This window comes from Dioscorea cayenensis, chromosome 7 (genome assembly GCF_009730915.1).
Source record: "Dioscorea cayenensis subsp. rotundata cultivar TDr96_F1 chromosome 7, TDr96_F1_v2_PseudoChromosome.rev07_lg8_w22 25.fasta, whole genome shotgun sequence".
Classification (NCBI taxonomy): Eukaryota; Viridiplantae; Streptophyta; class Magnoliopsida; order Dioscoreales; family Dioscoreaceae; genus Dioscorea; species Dioscorea cayenensis.
Genome location: NC_052477.1, coordinates 31,299,902 through 31,317,439, shown reverse-complemented (window position 1 = coordinate 31,317,439; position 17,538 = coordinate 31,299,902). Strand labels below are relative to the sequence as shown.

Below are 17,538 nucleotides of genomic sequence, written 5' to 3'. Positions count from 1 at the left end.
TTTTCGATTCATGATATGTGGTTTCTAGATTTGCAAAAAGGGAAAACAGTTATCTAGCAATTAACGTGTTAACTCACGAGAGCAAAAATCGTCATTTTTATTTAAAAAAATCAACTTATATTACATAAAAAAATATATTTTTTTAAATTTATTTCTCTTCAAAAATTTTCACTAAACAAGAAAAAAACTTAAATTCTAAAAATCAAACAAAAATCATGTTGAAAAAAATCTTGTTTTTTTAAGCCCACATAGTGATTTTTTTACATAAATAGACAATTTCTCTCGCCAAAACCCGGGAAAGTTAACGCAGTAGCGGTTTTTCTCTTTTTCGAATATGGAAAACACATATCATAGAATCGAAAAAATTACTCATTCCTTATTTTTACAAAAACTCGAAACCATACGAGCTTTTGTACTTTTCCCTATAATATATGACGGAATTAGGGAAAGACTGCATTTCCGCTGCTACTCAGCTTAATTAGCAAGAGAGCGCAGGGCACGATCTAGGGCTAGTCCAGGAGGGTCGCGAGTATGTCGGTCCAGGAGTATCTGGACAAGCATTTGCTATCTCGCAAGATCGAGGATGCCGTCAATGCCGCGGTCCGGGCCAAGGCCCCTGATCCGATCCTTTTCATCGTACGTCCTTCCTTCTAGATCTCTCTTTTCTCTCCTCTTCTCTGCTAATGGTATCCTTGTTCCATTGATCATCTCTCTTTCTCTCTTTGGTTTTGGTAATGGCAATGGCAATGGCGGCAGTCGAATCACATGAGGAAGGCCGTTCCCTCTGCGATCACGAAGATCAGAGCCAGGCAGATCCTGGATAGCAGGGGAATCCCGACAGTTGAAGTGGATCTCTACACCAACAAAGGGATGTACCGTGCTTCTTCCCCCAGTGGTACTGCAATTGGAATGTAAGGGCTGCTCCTCGTCCATTCTATGTTTCCATTGTTTTTCTTTCCTCACTCTAGCTCAGCTGGTTTATTTCAATCATGCCATGATCAGCCTCGCTTGCTGAGGCTTCTGTGCTCTAACTATTAAGAAAATTTCATTGTCGAGCTTCTTCCGCCACTCCCTGATTCTCACCAAACGTTCAAACTCAATTTTAATTGGTTTTTCTATCATCATTGACCCTATGTTCATCAACGTCAGGTATGAGGCTGTTGAATTGCGGGATGGGGACAAAGGAAAGTTTCTAGGAAAGGGTGTTTCAAAAGCTGTCAAGCTTATAAATGAAAAGATTTCCGAGACCCTGATTGGCATGGATCCCACTCTCCAGGCCCAAATTGATCAGGCAATGATAGACTTGGATAAAACTGAAAACAAGGCAAGTGCCTCCCTTCAAACCACTATGCTTAGACAGTAGTTGCTTCAATTTTGTGGATTTAATTTGTTTATTTGTATGATGTCGATTCAGCCGTGTAATCTTATCTTATTTATTATCTATGTTAAATTGAAATTAGGCCTGCAGGGAAAAAATCCTTGCATGAATTTCTACAAAAAGTGGACTGTAATGCAGATTGCTAAATCTATCAATTCACCAAAGATTTTAAAAATTTTATCACTTGTTTGCTTATATATTTAGGTTTTGTTTCCTTCTTCAGACTGAACTTGGAGCAAATGCTATTTTGGCTGTGTCAATTGCTGCCTGTAAAGCTGGTGCTGCTGAAAAAGAGGCATGCCATTTTTATCTTACTTGTTCCATTTATTTCTCTAGTTATTCTATTTGCTTAGTGTTTTTCATTTTTCTTTCTCAGGTCCCTGTATATAAGCATATTGCAGATCTTTCCGGTAAAAGTGAACCAGTCCTTCCTGTTCCTGCCTTTACTGTTATTAGTGGTGGAAAGCATGCTGGCAATTCTCTGGCTGTGCAAGTATGACCTTATACTAATTCAGGTTATTAATCCTATTTGGTTGCTCTCGTAGATTTATGATCTGTGGTGTAACTGGTATGACCAATAATCTTTAAATACTGGTTAATATGAGATGGAAATAATATCCTATGTTAGGATTAACTAGGTATTTTTCTTGAGTCCAATCATAGATATGTTTGGGCTTAAGGATGTGCTTTCGACTCTCGGTTACTGTACTGTGGCCAGGGTGTTATGCACTCAACCGTAAGAATACTTGCCTTCAAATGATGTTTGCATACAAGCTGTCTAGGTAAATGCAATTAAACATCACTAAAAATGTCAATTAAAACTTTCATGTCATCAATGTTTATTGAGAGACACACTGAGGTTCTGTTTGACATTTTATCTTTTTTGGTGAATTTTACTGATGCAATTCATTCATGTGTTAGCCTCAATACTGGATCATCTATTTAGCCACACGCTTATAATTTGCTTTATGGCCACTTTCCTCGGCTTTTCATTTAATGCCTCCTGACTCCTGTCCAAGTGACTTTCCTTTATTTATTTATTTATTTATTTATTTTGCTCTTAACATTTTTGATGTGGATGAAATCACACATTTAGTTCTTTGATTTATTGAAACTGTTGATTACTTTTTGTTAGGCAATAATGATTTGCCCAATTGGTGCAAAAAATTTCATGGAGGCTTTACAAATGGGATCAGAAACATACCATCACCTGAAGGTATTACCATGTCAAACTAATCGCTGAGACTTACATTTGACTTTATGCTAGGTATCCATCTATTCTCAATTTTTACACAATTTTTTTATATCAAGTACCTCCTAATATGTCTGCTGCATATAAGGGTCTAACAATACTTCTAGGATTTTATATTAAAACTTTGAATAAGATATACTGTATTAGGTGTATTTAATTAATTAATTTATTTATTTTTGATATTTCTTAAGAAATTAAGGAAACACTTATAAACTATTATTCTAATCATAATGTGTCACTCTATGTATGTTTTACATTTGTTTCTCCATTTTTGGTAGTTATACTATACTTCACCAAGGTGAGCTCCAACATGCCTCATCACTGTGTTAATTTACGTATTGTAAGCTACCTATTCTTTTGTTACATGAAAAGGAGCTCCTCTTTTTTGTATGTAATGTGATTATAATGACTTGACTTTATTGAGAAGAATTTTCCTCTATATATAGATAGGCTACAAGTCATAATAGGAATTACATGTTATGGAAGCAAATCACAAAGGAATTAAAATAGGAGAAAATTGCATAATGTGGAAGAAATTTAAAAGTAGAAAGGTACATGAGGAAGTTCTAGCAATAGGAAAAGATAAACAAGGACACTCCAATAATGGGAGATTCTAACACTCCTCAAGCTGGAGCATATGGATTCATCATGCCCAGCTTGGAAGTAATAGTAGCCAAACGGGAACACTGAAGTGCTTTAGTAAAGATGTCTGCCAATTGATTATCAGTAGTCAAAGGAGTAGAAATTTGGCCACGAAAAACAACATCCCTAACAAAGTGACAATCACTTCTATATGCTTAGTTCATTCATGAAAGGCTGGATTATTTGCAAGAAAGCTAGTTGCTTTATTATCACAATACATAGGAACAAGCCTTTTAACTTGTACTCCAAGGTTTTAAAGTAAAGATTCCATCCATAAAAGTTCACAAGCAGTTTGAACCATAGCTCTGTATTCTGATTCAACACTAGAGCAAAAAACCACATTTTGCTTTTTACTTCACCAAGTGACTAGGTTCCCACCATCAAAGACACAAAAACCAGTAGTAGACCTTCCATCTTCAGGAGAACCGGCCTAATCTGAATCTAAGAAACCATAAACTTGAAATTGGCCATTATTTTGAAAAAAAGGTTTAAAAAGGCGAAAGGCGTACTTGAGGCGTTTTGCTCTTATGAGGCGAGGCGTAAGCCTCGAGGCGATCCGAGGCGTAAGCCTCAACAAAAACTTAAAAAATATAAATGATAATTCATAATATAGACTAAATAATCATAACTTGTAGATAATGAATAAAGAATAATGGTTAATGTATATTAATTATTAGTGTTAAATTAATATTTAAATTATAAACATATTAAATATTTTTATAATTTTTATTATCATCTTTGATATATTATTAATATATATATTATATAATTAATTTTTTTAAAAAATAATCTAATTAATGGATAATGATTTGATGATTATAATTTATAAGTTTGTAAAAAAACCCTAGCCTCCATCGTCCATTGATAATGATAATGATTGATATTATTTAAATTATAAATATTTTTTTAATAATTTTTTTATTAACATTTTGATATATTATTATATAATTAATTTTTATTTTCAAATAATCTCAACCGTTGAATCGTTGATAATGGTTTGATTTGTAAACCCTAGCCCATGTCGCCACCATCATCATCCGCTCAAAGACGCGTGCCCGCTCAAAGACGCCCGTCGCCACCATCATCACCCGCTCAAAGACGCCCACGCCGCCACCATCATCACCCGCTCAAAGACGCGCCCGCTCAAAGACGCCCCGCCGCCACCACCATCATCACCCGCTCAAAGACGCCCCGCTCAAAGACGCCGGGGCTCGCAACCTCGGTGCCCGCATCCTCTCCGACCTCCGCAACAACCGTCCCCTTCGGCCCCTTAGTTCTTAGCCATTTTTTTGTTGCTTCTTGAGGGGCGTCGCCTCTTGAGCCTCGAGGCGATGAGCCTCGAGGCGGAGCGCCTCACCCGGTTGAGGCGTAAGCTTCGCCACCGGCCATGGAAGCATATGCCTCGAGGCAGGCTGTCACCGCCTCGCCTCGAGGCGTACGCCTCAATCGCCTTTTTAAACAATGTAAAAACAAGTCCTTTTCCTGGAGAAGACTTGAGATACCTCAAAATATGACATGCAACTTCTTAACAAACTTGCTGTGACCTATCCATAAACTGACTTATCCCCCCAATAGAAAAGGAAATATCTGGTCGGGTTACTGTCAAGTAAAGAAGTTTTACGACCAAGGCTATATGTTGTTGAGTATCTTGGAAGGGTGCACTGTATGGATCATTTTGATACACTTTTGGATTCATGGGAATAAAGGAAGGCTTACAGCCAGACATTCGAACCTTATACAACAAATCCATAACACATCTTCTTTGAGAAAGTATAACCCCATTAGGTATATTAGTAACCTCAATGGAAAAAAAAAAAAAAATTAAGCCCACCTAAGTCTTTTGTCACAAACTGGGACTCCAAAATTTCTTGGTACTTGCTATTCCTAATTTATCACTGGCAGTCAAGAGAATATCATCTACATGTACAATAAGAATCACAAATCCAGAGTTTCTATGCATAGCAAATAGCAAGTGATCAACAGAAGATCAGCAAAAACCAAAGCTTTGAATAGTTGAACTAAACTTGTCGAACCATGCACGAGGACTTTGCTTAAAGACCATGAATTGTTTTCCGCAATCTGCATAGTTTGTGGCTATTCTCCCCCTCAATGACAAATCAAGGATGTTGCTGCATGTATACCTCCTCAGTAAGATCGCCATATAAATAGGCATTTTTAAAATCAAGTTGATGAAACGGCCACCCAGAGTTAACTGCAATAGAGGTCAAAATCTTTATTGAATTGAGACAGGCAACCGGAGAGAAAACTTTTAAAATAATCAACTCCATATGTTTATGTGTAGCCTATAGCCATAAGCCCGCTTTAAAACGCTCAACAGATCCATCAGGTAAGTATTTAATAGTGAATATCCAATGGGAACTAACAACCTCCGTACGAGGAGGAACATCAACTAGCTCCCAAGTACCTCATGATTGCAGAGCAGAGCTTCCAAGTAGGAGACTCTAAAGCCTCCATATGAGACCGAGGAACAGGGATACCATCAAGAGAAAGAGCAACCTGTCTTGTTGAAGAACTCAAATGAATAAGGACATATAATCAGAGAAAGGATATCGAGTAGAGGGATGTATTTGGAGAATAGGTTTCCTGATTGCAGTAGGAAGATTAAGATCATTACATGGCTCACTAAGGGATTCAATGGTCGGAATTCCCATCATATGAAGGTGTTGTAGTAGGTGCTTCAGGACTTGGGATAGCGGTAAGGGGCTCGGAGGTAGTTAATGGGGATGGATGATATTGAGGTGGTGGAGATGGGGGTATAGATATTAACTGAGGCGAAGATGATGTTGATGGAAAGGGTGTTAGGGCAGGGTCAGGAAAGGAAGAGATAGGTAAGGGAATATCCTCAGTTCAATTTTGTTGAAGATCTGTTCCAGCATTAGAATAATAAGCAACATTCTCAAAAAAGATTACATCAACACTCATATAGTAATGCTTGGAAGGAGGATGATAGTGTCGATAGTTTTTTTTTCTGGGTCTGAGAATATCCAAAAAAAAAACAATAGATAGATTGAGGAGATAATTTATCATTAGTAAACAAGTGGACAAAATAGACATCTAAAAATCCGAGGTCTGAGAGGAAAAACCTCCTTATCAAGACAAAGAGCTGAAAATGGAATCTGGCCATTTAGGATAGAAAAGGACACATGATTGATAAGGTAACAAGCAATGAGAATAGCATCTACCCAAAAGAAATTAGGAATTTTCATTTGAACCATGATGGTTCTAGCAATATTTAAATGATGAAGTTTTTTCTTGGCAACCCCATTTTAGGATGTCCTTTGTACAAGATATTTGATGAAGAACACCAGAAGTAATAAAAAATTCTTAAGAGATTTATTAACAAATTCCAAACCATTATCAGAACGAAAACATGAATAATAGTGGGGAATTGAGTTTTTATTTCATTAAAGAAATTTTGGATGATTTGAATAGTTTCTGATTTTTTTCTTCGTCATGAAAACCCAAAAGATTCAAGCATGATCATCCACCAAAACTAGGAAAAAATGGAACCCACACAAACTACAAACTCTAGTAGGACCCCATAAATTTGCATGGACTAAAGCAAAGGGAGTAGACCCACGTTTATTAGCACGAGGAGTGAAAGTAGAGCGGTGATACTTGCCAAGTTTTTTTTTTAAAAGAACCCCAGAGGGGGCTAATTTATTAAAAAAGAAATGGATACAAAAGAGAGAGGAAGTTACAAAAGCAATCAAAACTAGAAACTAAAGACAAATCCTGAATCATTGAAGCTTCTCATAAGCCAGTGTGGCAAGTCTCTTCCAAACAAGAACAGGTTGAGGGCTGGGTCGTTGAATCCAAAAGTAGTTAGAGATGTAGCAGGAAACATCCAAGACCCCGGGATGCTATGGATGACAGGAGAGCTGAGCATGTTTAAGAGGGACCTGATTAAGTCAATCTGAGATCGAAAGTGCCAAGTGATTACTATATCGGGGTTGGTAATGACAGAAAGAGGTGCGGACGCGTTAACGAAAATGTTCTTGATAGAATAGTGTGAGTCCAACATCACTTGCAGTGCCACTCGAAGCGCGAAGAGAATATCCAGTGCATTGTCGTCGAGAGCTTGGGAGTAGCAACCTGCAAGAGAGACAGTATACTGAGCATTGGAAACAAAGAATCCAACAGAACTCACCATTGAGCAGTGGTTGGTGCTGGCATGGACAAAGAGGAAGAGTTCATCAGCATGGGAGAAATTGTTCAAGATTAACCGCATTTCCTGCAAACCATTCTGGCAATCCAGGTAATCCTGCACATGAGTAATAGCTTTACACACAAGGGTGGGGGGATTCAGATTGGCATTGCGGAAAATGATATCACATCGGGATTTCCATATAAACCAGGCGGTTGCTGCAATGATTGAAACAATGTGATTAGAGTAACTACCATCAATTAACCAAGAACCAAATGCAAAGCCATTAGGAAATTGAATGAGTGTTAAAGACGCAGGCTGAGATAGGACTAGATCAAGTGAGCTTTAGAGCAAGAGCGGAAAAGGTGATCAATAGTTTCAGGAAACAGGTTGCACAGGGCACACGGGTTGTTAGGCCCCAGATTCCGAAGATAAAGGAAGTTAGAAGTAGATAACCTGCCATGGAAAAGAGTCCACAAGAAATGTTTCACGCGGGGAGCTAAAGAAAGCTTCCATAACAAATGCCAACCCATCCACTTATCAGTCAAGGAAAACCTGTGATTCAAATGATAGACAGAAGAGGAGATTTTGGAAAAGTTGGATAAGGGGCTCCAGATCCACAGATTACCAGAATCATAATTGATGGAATTAGAGAGCAAAACCTGCATATTAAAGTTAGATCCAAATATAAAGCATAAATGGGCAACATCCCATCTATCTCCAATAATAAAATCAGAAATAGAAAGATGATCTAGATTCACGTTTACATTAATAAATGTTGGTTTGAGGGCAATGGGGAGATCAAAACACCAAGGGTCCCAAGAAAATGAAGTGCAATTAGGATTGACAGAACTAATCCGGCAAAAAGGTTTAATTTGATTGGCGGTATTAAACAAGCTCCGATAAAACCAAGAACATTTTGTGGGAGCAGAGTTCATCCAGAAATTGAAATGCCCATATTTTAGTCTCAAAATCTCAACCCAAACGGCACCGTCATTGTTTAAAAGTTTGAAAACATGCTTAGCTTTAAGGGAATATTTAGCAAGAGATAAGTTTCTAATACCAATGCCTCCCTCAGGTTTACCTTCATTGATAGTACTCCAATTCACATTATGGATGCCCTTTCCATTGCTATCCCGGCTCTAGAAGAATTTCCGAACAACCCTGATTATCTCAGAAAGAATGGAATCGGGAATAGGATAGACCGAAAGGGTATATATGGGCACAGCAAGGATAGAAGAATTGATAAGAATGGTTTTGGTAGCCGGAGAAAGATGGAACCGACTCCAGCTATTGCAAGTACGACGAATTCGATCAACCATGTTTTTAAATGCAGAAGCAGCTATTCTATTAGGAGAAATTAAGATTCCGAGATAAGTAAAAGGGAAAGAGGCTGCCGTAATATTTAAAATAGAGCAAATACGTTTGGAAATATGCTTGTTACACCAGGTTGGAAAAAATATTTGAGATTTAGAATGGTTAGGAAACTGCCCTGAAATGCTAGAGTAAAAATTCAAACAGAGATTGATATTACGGGCTGTGGATCTAGAAGCTCGAGTGATAAGAATAAGGTCGTCAGCAAACATGAGATGATTAAAATTGTGAAGTAAATTCGAATTAAAACCAGGAATCTTGTCATTAGCGAGACCAAAATTAAGAAGATTAGAGAGAATTTGAGACACTAGGATGAACAAATAAGAGGAAATGGGGTCACCTTGGCGAACCCTACGAGTTGAAGAGAACCAGGAGGAAGGGGAACCATTAACTAAAACAGAGAAGGAGGAAGATCGGAGACAAGTGGATATCCAAGATTTCCAGAGGGAGGGGAAATTCATTCTGGTCAGAAAACAAGAATTGCACTCCAGTTTACTGTGTCGTATGCTTTTTCAATATCGAGTTTTATTAACATCCTTGGAGGGTTTTTAGTATCATTTTCCATCGAATGCACAATCTCTTGCACCGCAATAATATTATCGAAGGAGCACCGATCCGACACAAAACCGGCTTGCTCACGGCCAATCAAAAGAGGAAGAACTAACCGCAGTCGATTCGCTAAGATTTTAGAAATAATTTTGAAATTGACATTGCATAAAGAAATCGGTTTGAAATCAGAGACGAGTTTAGGTTTTTCTATCTTGGGAATAAGAGTAACGAAAGTTTTACCCCAAGAAGAGGGGATGAAAGAGTTGTCAAAGAAAAACCGAATAGCTGAGTAAAGGTGATGACCGATAAGAGGCCAAAATTTGCGATAAAACTCAACTGTAACCCCGTCGGGACCAGGAGCCTTACCAGTAGGGAGGTCTAGAATGGTATGATAAACTTTTTCTTTTGTTACCTCACGAACTAGCAAGGCAGCGTCAGAATCCGATAGACGGGGAAGATCACAAGGTAGAGCATCAAGAGGATTCACAAAGGGACAAATTGGGGAGGTCCACAGATTTTTATAAAAGGTGAGGAAGGCACTTTCGATGCTTGCATGGTCGCGGCAAAGGATTCCTTGAGCATTAACAACCTGCGCAATACAATTAGTTTGAGCACGAATACAAGTGATAGCATGAAAAAAGGTCGTATTCTTATCGCCATCTTTGATCCAAGAAAGACGGGCACGCTGTGCCCACATGTTATTACTATTGCGCTGCAAATTAGATAAGTTACTATATAGCTCCATAAGATTAGCCTGAGAAACAAAGTTAAAATCAGAATTTTCAAGGATATCAATCTCAGCTTCGGTGCGAAGTTACTCGGAATCAACCTTGTTAACTCCGGACCGGTGCCAAGACCGGAGATTGGAACAAGTACGTGATAGAAGATGCGACAGAGCATGCATGGGATTCCCATGAGGGGAGCACAACCAAGCCTTCTGAACTGCAGAGTGGCATCCTAAAAAATCAAACCAGCTATCAAACCTGAAAACACGTTTATTGAGAAAATGAGTCGGGGAAGAACGGAGAAAAAACGGAGAGTGATCAGATAAAGAACGAGAAAGGTGCTTTAAATTATTAAACTTAAAATAACTAGACCAAGCGAGGTTCATCAGACACCGATCCAGTCTGGCCCACCGCCTAGCAAGCGCCGATTGGTTATTACACCAAGTAAAATGAGGACCAAAATAGTTCAGATCAATCAAGTTATTGCTTTCGACAAAATCAAGAAAATACCGAGATTTACGATCATAATAAGAAAAGGAACCCCCCTTGTGCTCATATCTGTGAAGAACAGTGTTAAAATCACCCACAATAAGCCAGGGGATAAGTAAAGCAGTAATTTTAGAAAGCTCGTTCCAGAGATAGCACTGATTGCAAAAGCGAGTTGAGTTGTAAACCATGGAAATGAGAAAGGTTTTAGAAGAATCAAAGGATATAACGATATGGAGGGCACGTCTGGACACAGCGACCGGAGTAACTGTGCCGATGGATTTATGCCACAAAATGATGATACCGATGGAGAAACCGTCGGAGAGAAAAGCAGCGCAATCCCAGCATTTAGGAACTTTCCTGCAAAAACGAATAAACCGATCTTCATTGGCTCTAGTCTCAACAAGGCAAATCACTGCGGGTTTGAGAGTGCGAATGAGTCGAAGGATACGGGACGAAGTATCGCCCGAAGAAATGCCCCTGCAATTCCAACATATTATTTTAGTCATAATCATTAAAGACATAATAAGAGCAAGGAAGAGAGAACAAATCCGGAAGGATTAACAAGCGAGGAGGACAGGAAAGGGAACGATCTCAGGAAGACGGGCCACCGAGCTTGACTCTCCCCTTCTTCGGGGAGACATCAGATATGATTGATCCTTTTTGAACAAGGGCTTCATGTCTGGCCTCAGCTTGATATTGGACAAGGGTCATGGAGTCCTCTGGTTCTTCATCAATGTCTTCCTCATCAGACATATCTTCATCATCTTCATCAGAGTAATCTTCATCCTGGCTAGCATCCTCCTCCATATCCTCTCCCTTGAGAGCGTTTGAAATTTTATCAACAAGAGTAAAATGGGAGTTAGTAACGTTGATAGGAGGGAAAGGACGTGGTGGAGAAACCGAGGAGCGGAGATCCGGAGGTGGAGATTTTGAACGGCTAGAATTAATGCCTTTTCCATTAGTGGGGGACAAGTGAAGCGGTGTAATTTGATTGGAGAAGCTGGGCGGCGAAGTTACTTGGGAAGGCAAAACAATGTCTTGGGATTTGGAGGGTTCGATATGAACGTTGGGGATAGAGAAAGGAGCTGGTGGATTGTTGGGAATTAGAGCCGGCAACTGTTCATCAACAGCGTGTGCAGAGAGCTTGATTTGAGAAGAGGTGTGCCGCCCATTGGCAGCGAAACTCTTCCCGCCATGTGTGCTTCGAAAGTTGGAGCCTCGGGACCGTTCGGCTTCGGAACCCGGGTCGACTGCATCACTCGGGGTCACGCGGCTGGCACGTGTGCCGCCTCCGCGACCACGAGCGCTACCACGCCGGCGGGTTACCAAGAGCCAGGGGCCGTAGTCGGAATCGATGGGGGATTGGGCTGTAGTTTCAGTGGTTTCCGACAAGGGACGATCCGGGACGGGATCGAAGATGTCCATGATCTGGTCGTCACCACCCGATACCAAGGTAGGGCCGGGCTCAATATACCCTACTGGTCGAGTTGAGACAGGATTACCGGCACCGGATGTCGCAGACCTGGAGCAAGAACTACTGCCATGACCAACCATTCCACAGGTATAGCAAAATGTTGGCAACCGCTCGTACATCACCACAACAAACACTTTATTCATATCATCGCCGATCCAAAATCCACGACAGAGGGGCTTGGATAAATCGATTTCTACACACACCCGTGCATACTTAGACCGGCTCATAGAAACGGTGAAATCATCAACTTTGAGGAGGGTGCCAAACTGGCTCACAATGGTCTCTAGAGTCTCTCCTTCCCATAACTCGACGGGGAGGTTATGGAGCTGAAGCCAAATTGCAGCCGTATTAAGCTTTGCGAAAGTGGGTTCAAAGAACGGCTTCCAAGGTGAAATCTGGAGGATAATTCCGTTAACAGTCCAGGGCCCGTCCAGGAGAAGTTTCTCCATTACTTGTTGAGAAGGACACCTGATAAGAAGGAATCCGTTGGGTAAGTCCGAGATGAGAATCTCACCAAACATGCTCCATTTGGCTAGCAGATCAGCCTTGACTTGCTCGAAAGGAGGAGATTTGCCAAAGAGCTTTCCATATAATGCATGTTGGAACTTCAAGTGAGCACGATTCAGAAGATCCCTGTCTAGCCGGATGAAATCGGTAGTAGACTCTTTAAGTTTGTTGAGGATGGTAGCGTTGTGTAAAGGAGAATTATCTGTGTGCTGGTTAATGGAAGAGGCAATTTGTGCCCAGGATTTACGATGAAGGGGATGGGAGGAGGGAGCTGGGGGCCGGTCCCCACTTGCCATGGCAAGCGGGAAGCGACGGAGGTTGGTTCAGAGTGGAGACAGAGGAAGAAGAGAAGAAGAATCAAAGCGACCTAGTTCATGGGTACAAGCTGTTGCAATGTCTTTGTAGGATTCAGTCTCGGTTAGTTGTCTCAAAATCCATATTAGTTTGCCAAGTTGACAAGCTTCACAATCTAAGGACTCAGTTTGTTTCAAAGAAGGAAATTGCCTATAAAGTATAGATAAACTCGGGTGGCCCAAACGACGGCGCCACTGAATTGGAGAAATAAAATTAGCTAATGAGGATAGAGATATTGTAAAGTCTATGTTCAACAACCCCACCAATCACCTTCATCGTCAGGAGATCCTGCAACACTGCAATTCAAAATGAGAAGAATACAATATTGCATGACAGTTAAGAAGACTTAGTCAACTGACAAATAGATAAAAGATTTAGTTTGAATTGTGGTGCATGCAACTAGTCCGACAACAACGAAGATGGACTAATGTTGATCTGACCCTGACCAGTGACATGAGAAAGAGATCTGTCAACAATTCTAACATGAAAAAGGATTAGATAAATGTTGAAGGGACTAGAAAAGAGAAGTACTGCCTGTAATATGAGAAGAGGCACCCGAGTTGGCAATCCATTCCACCTTAGAAGTAGTTAATGCATGAGTACCTGCTGGCAATAAAGTAGTGGTGACAGATACACCAGTAGAAGTAGAAGTCCCTAGAGATATTTGCTAAAAGGCGCTCATATTCCTCCTTGGAGATGGTAACTTGTTTTTGAGCAAAGGATGTTTCGGCAGTAGTTTGATTACCATAAGGTGAAGGATACGCAAGCTTTTCTCAGTAGTGATCAGAATTGTGGTTGGTTCTATGACTATGCTCATAGTACCTAGAATCATTGCGACCTCGACCACGACTTGAGGAATGTGCATTCCAGGAGTAAAAAAATAGCCCCGACCATGGCCTCCTGAAGCAACCATAGCAGAGACCTCAGGAGATTACATAATAAGAGAGTCATTATTCCCAAAACAAACATGTGATATCCGGCTATGGAGACTATCTATGGAGAAGTTCCTCACTGGTCATGAGTTGATCCTTGATTGAATCATATTCAGGGCCAAGGCTGGCCAAAAATTGAACTGCACGAGCCTCTTCTCTCTGCTTAGTCATATCTTCACTAATAGGTTGGTATAAATCTTGTTCATCCCATAAATTTGGAATAACACCATAGTATGCAGTCAAAGACATAGCCTTTCTTGAAGTTCTGGACCGTCTTAATTAGTTCATACAATTGTGTAGCATTAGATTTGTAGGAATGAATAGTTTGCAGTGTATCCCATTTCTTTGCCGTTGGTAGCATGATCACAGGTTTTGCACGTTGAGGTTTCATACTGTTAACCATCTAAGTGGCCACAAGAGCATTGTCAGACTCCCAGTCAGCAATGGGGCCTTTCTTATTCTCTGGTACAGGATCTGGAAGTATATGCTCCTTCTTTTGGAACATAACAAATTGGAGAAAATCAGTGGATCATAATAGTAATTTTGATTTATCCAATTTAATAGTAGTGCCCTGAAGATAATATACAGATGAGTTGGATGATGCTGAAGTGGTGAAAATATTATCTTTGTTCTCCATGAATGAAATCTCCCAAGAAGAAGTTACAACCAAATAAGAATTAAGAAAAAAGAATAAACTATTAGATCATCTTCCCCTTATGACAAATGTTAAAAAATGGTTAGACAATCATCCGTTGGAAAGGAGAGATATCGCAAGATGAGCTTGCGAAGAAGGCAAAAACTTTAAGCCAAGCAAACAGAGATGGTGAAAGACATCTTCAAGGGTTGCGGTGATGGATACCCAAACAGAAACTAAGTTCCCACTCAGGACTTATATAACAAGCTACACTGAAAAAATGGGTGCGATAAAAAATACAGAGTTGTCTGGGATAGTGATGGTGTTGCAAGAAGAGTGGGGCAAGAATAATCAACAATGGGTGACATGACGGATGCAGCAAGGAGCGATGGCACTATGAGAGGCGAGGTGGTGGCCAGGGCGCCCAGGAGGGCACGTGAAACAACGTCAATGTAAAGAGGAAAAGATAGATTTTTCTCATACAAGACCTGTCTCTGGTACCATGTGAATGTAATGACTTAACTTTATTAAGAAGAATTGCCCTCTAGATATAGATAGGCTACAAGTTATAATAGGAATTACATGATATGGAAACAAATAAAAAAGGAGTTAAAATAAGAGAAAATTACATAATATGGAAGAAACTAAAAAGGAGAAAGGTATATAAACAAGTTCTAACAATAGGAAAAGATAAATAAGGACACTTTAAGAATGGGAGGTTCCAACATGTAACTATCACTTAGGGTTAGTCACAGAAAGGTCATTTGACCTGTTTTGTATTTAACATATTCCTTCAAATTGTAACTGCTAAATTTATTGTTGTTTGTGCATCACTTGATTGTCTTACATCTTGCTTGACTGAAGGACAGTCTATTATCAGTGAGAAATATGGTTCAAATGAGTGCAATGTTGGTCATGATGGAGGGTTTGCTCCCAATATCTCCAGGCAAGTACAACAGATAGATTGCCAGAAACTGGTGGAAACGGATAGCTTCATTTTGCTGATACTTGGTTTTAAGTTTTAATCTGCTTTAATGTTGTATGCTTCCATTTATCAGCTTTTCTGAGGGCTTGGATCTTGTTAAGGAGGCAATAGACCGAGCAGGATATAATGGAAGAATTAAGTTGGCAATGGATGTTGCAGCCACTGATTTTTGCATAGGTAAAGATGATTTTATTAACATGCTGCTCTCACAACCTTGGTGGTAAGGCATTTCTGTCTTTGTTTTTTTTATGAATTATATCAAATTGATAGCTTAAATCTGGACACGTGCATAGTCGTCAGTTTAATTTGTTTGTTGCCATTATTCTGGCTGACACAGTTTTAATTATTCTCAGGGAGGAAGTATGAACTGGACTCGAAAGCCCTGAATAAGTCGGGGCAGAATTTCAAGACTGGAGAAGAAATGATTGAGATGTATACACAACTTTGTTCAGGTCTTTGTGGGACTTTAATGTTACCTTTTCTTTGGTGACTGACTGATCTTATTCTTTTTGACAGTAATAATGCCTTGATGATAATTGTTTTTTTTTTTATTGTCAGACTACCCCATTGTATCTATTGAGCAACCATTTGACAAAGATGACTGGGAGCATTCAAAGTTATTTTCTGCCCTTGGTATATGCCAGGTCAGTCATTTTTAATGCTTCTTAATATTATGACCAAGTGGCTTTTGACACAATTGTGTTATGCAGGTTGTAGGAGATGACTTGTTAATGTCAAATCCTAAGCGCATAGATCGGGCAATACAGGAGTCTGCTTGCAATGCTCTTCTTCTCAAGGTAGTATGTAGTTAATACCGCAAACATTTAATTCAAGTGCCTGATATTTCGTCATGTATATCTTAAAAGAGTTCTTTTCTAAATGTGTCTTAGATGAGATGATCATTTCCATTTATTGGTGATGTATAATAATTTCTTTATGGTTTCAATTAATCCAAAAATGGATGTGGAACTCTGAATGCAAAAGATATTTTGGATGATTGGAAAGTCTACTAATTGGAAAACTCTAATTAAAAGGGTTAAGGTTGGTCGATCTATTTTGTGATTATTTCAGAAAAGGCCGGATAAGTTGATTGCGAAAGTTATCTATATGGTTTATTTTGCTAGATTTGTCACAGTTTTTATTGTGTGCATCTCAGATGAATCAAATTGGGACAGTCACAGAGGCTATCGAAGTTGTTAAACAGGCAAAAGACGCTCAGTGGGGAGTGATTATTTCTCATCGATCTGGAGAGACTGAAGACTCCTTCCTGGCTGATTTCGCTGTTGGCCTCGCAGCTGGTCAGATAAAAGCTGGTGCCCCTTGCCGTGGAGAGCGAGTTGCTAAATACAACCAGTTGCTCAGAATTGAGGAAGAACTTGTAGGCCAGGCTGTTTATGCTGGAGAGAACTGGAGATTTCCATAAGCCTACTGCTGACCACCGGTTTTTTTTTTTCCGTTGCTATGCTGTGATTGTTTTGTGATGGTTTCAGGATAATTTGAAACAGCAAATGAGGAAGAAAATTTTAGAAATTGTTAAGATTAAATGGGAATCTTTCATGGCATTTTAATCTGCTTTTCATTGTGTTGTGGAAATAAAAATAAAATTTTTATAGGGGACCAAGTGTAAGTTCAGAATTGAGATTTAGTTTTGTAAAGAAAAAACTCTCCTACTTGAATGAATATTTTCATATATAACCTTGTAAATAGTATAAATTATAAAAGGTTTACAAAAATTGTGGCGTTAGATATAATTTTAGAATTGAGATTTGCACAATCACCTTTAAAAAATATTAAAGAATTGAGAGTAAAAATAAAAGTTATATAGGGGTTAAGTGTTTGTTGAGAATTGAGTTTTAGTCAATTTTTAAAGGCTATAGCAAAAGGGAAAAACTAAAAGTTTTTGAATGAACATTTTCATATATAATCCTATAAATAGTATAAATTGTAAAAGTCTTTGTTTAGAGAATAAACAATTTAATGGGCAGTTAAGTGTAAGTTTAGAATTGAAATTTGGACAATTTTCAAAGATTATAGTAAGAGAAAAACTCTAACATCTTAAATGAACATTTTTTATG

The 17,538-nt window shown here is 39.2% G+C and overlaps 1 protein-coding gene across 1 annotated transcript; it reads left to right on the top strand.

Moving 5' to 3' along the window:
* Nucleotides 1–450: 450 nt before the first annotated feature.
* LOC120264879 (cytosolic enolase 3) lies at nt 451–17,084 on the top strand. Its single transcript, XM_039272755.1, has 12 exons — nt 451–636; nt 757–911; nt 1,150–1,324; nt 1,602–1,673; nt 1,755–1,871; nt 2,514–2,594; nt 15,348–15,424; nt 15,537–15,640; nt 15,817–15,915; nt 16,022–16,107; nt 16,174–16,260; nt 16,620–17,084. The coding sequence occupies exons 1-12, from the start codon at nt 532–534 to the stop codon at nt 16,884–16,886; spliced, it is 1,425 nt and encodes a 474-aa protein (XP_039128689.1). The 5' UTR covers nt 451–531; the 3' UTR covers nt 16,887–17,084.
* The last annotated feature ends 454 nt before the right edge of the window (nt 17,085–17,538 follow it).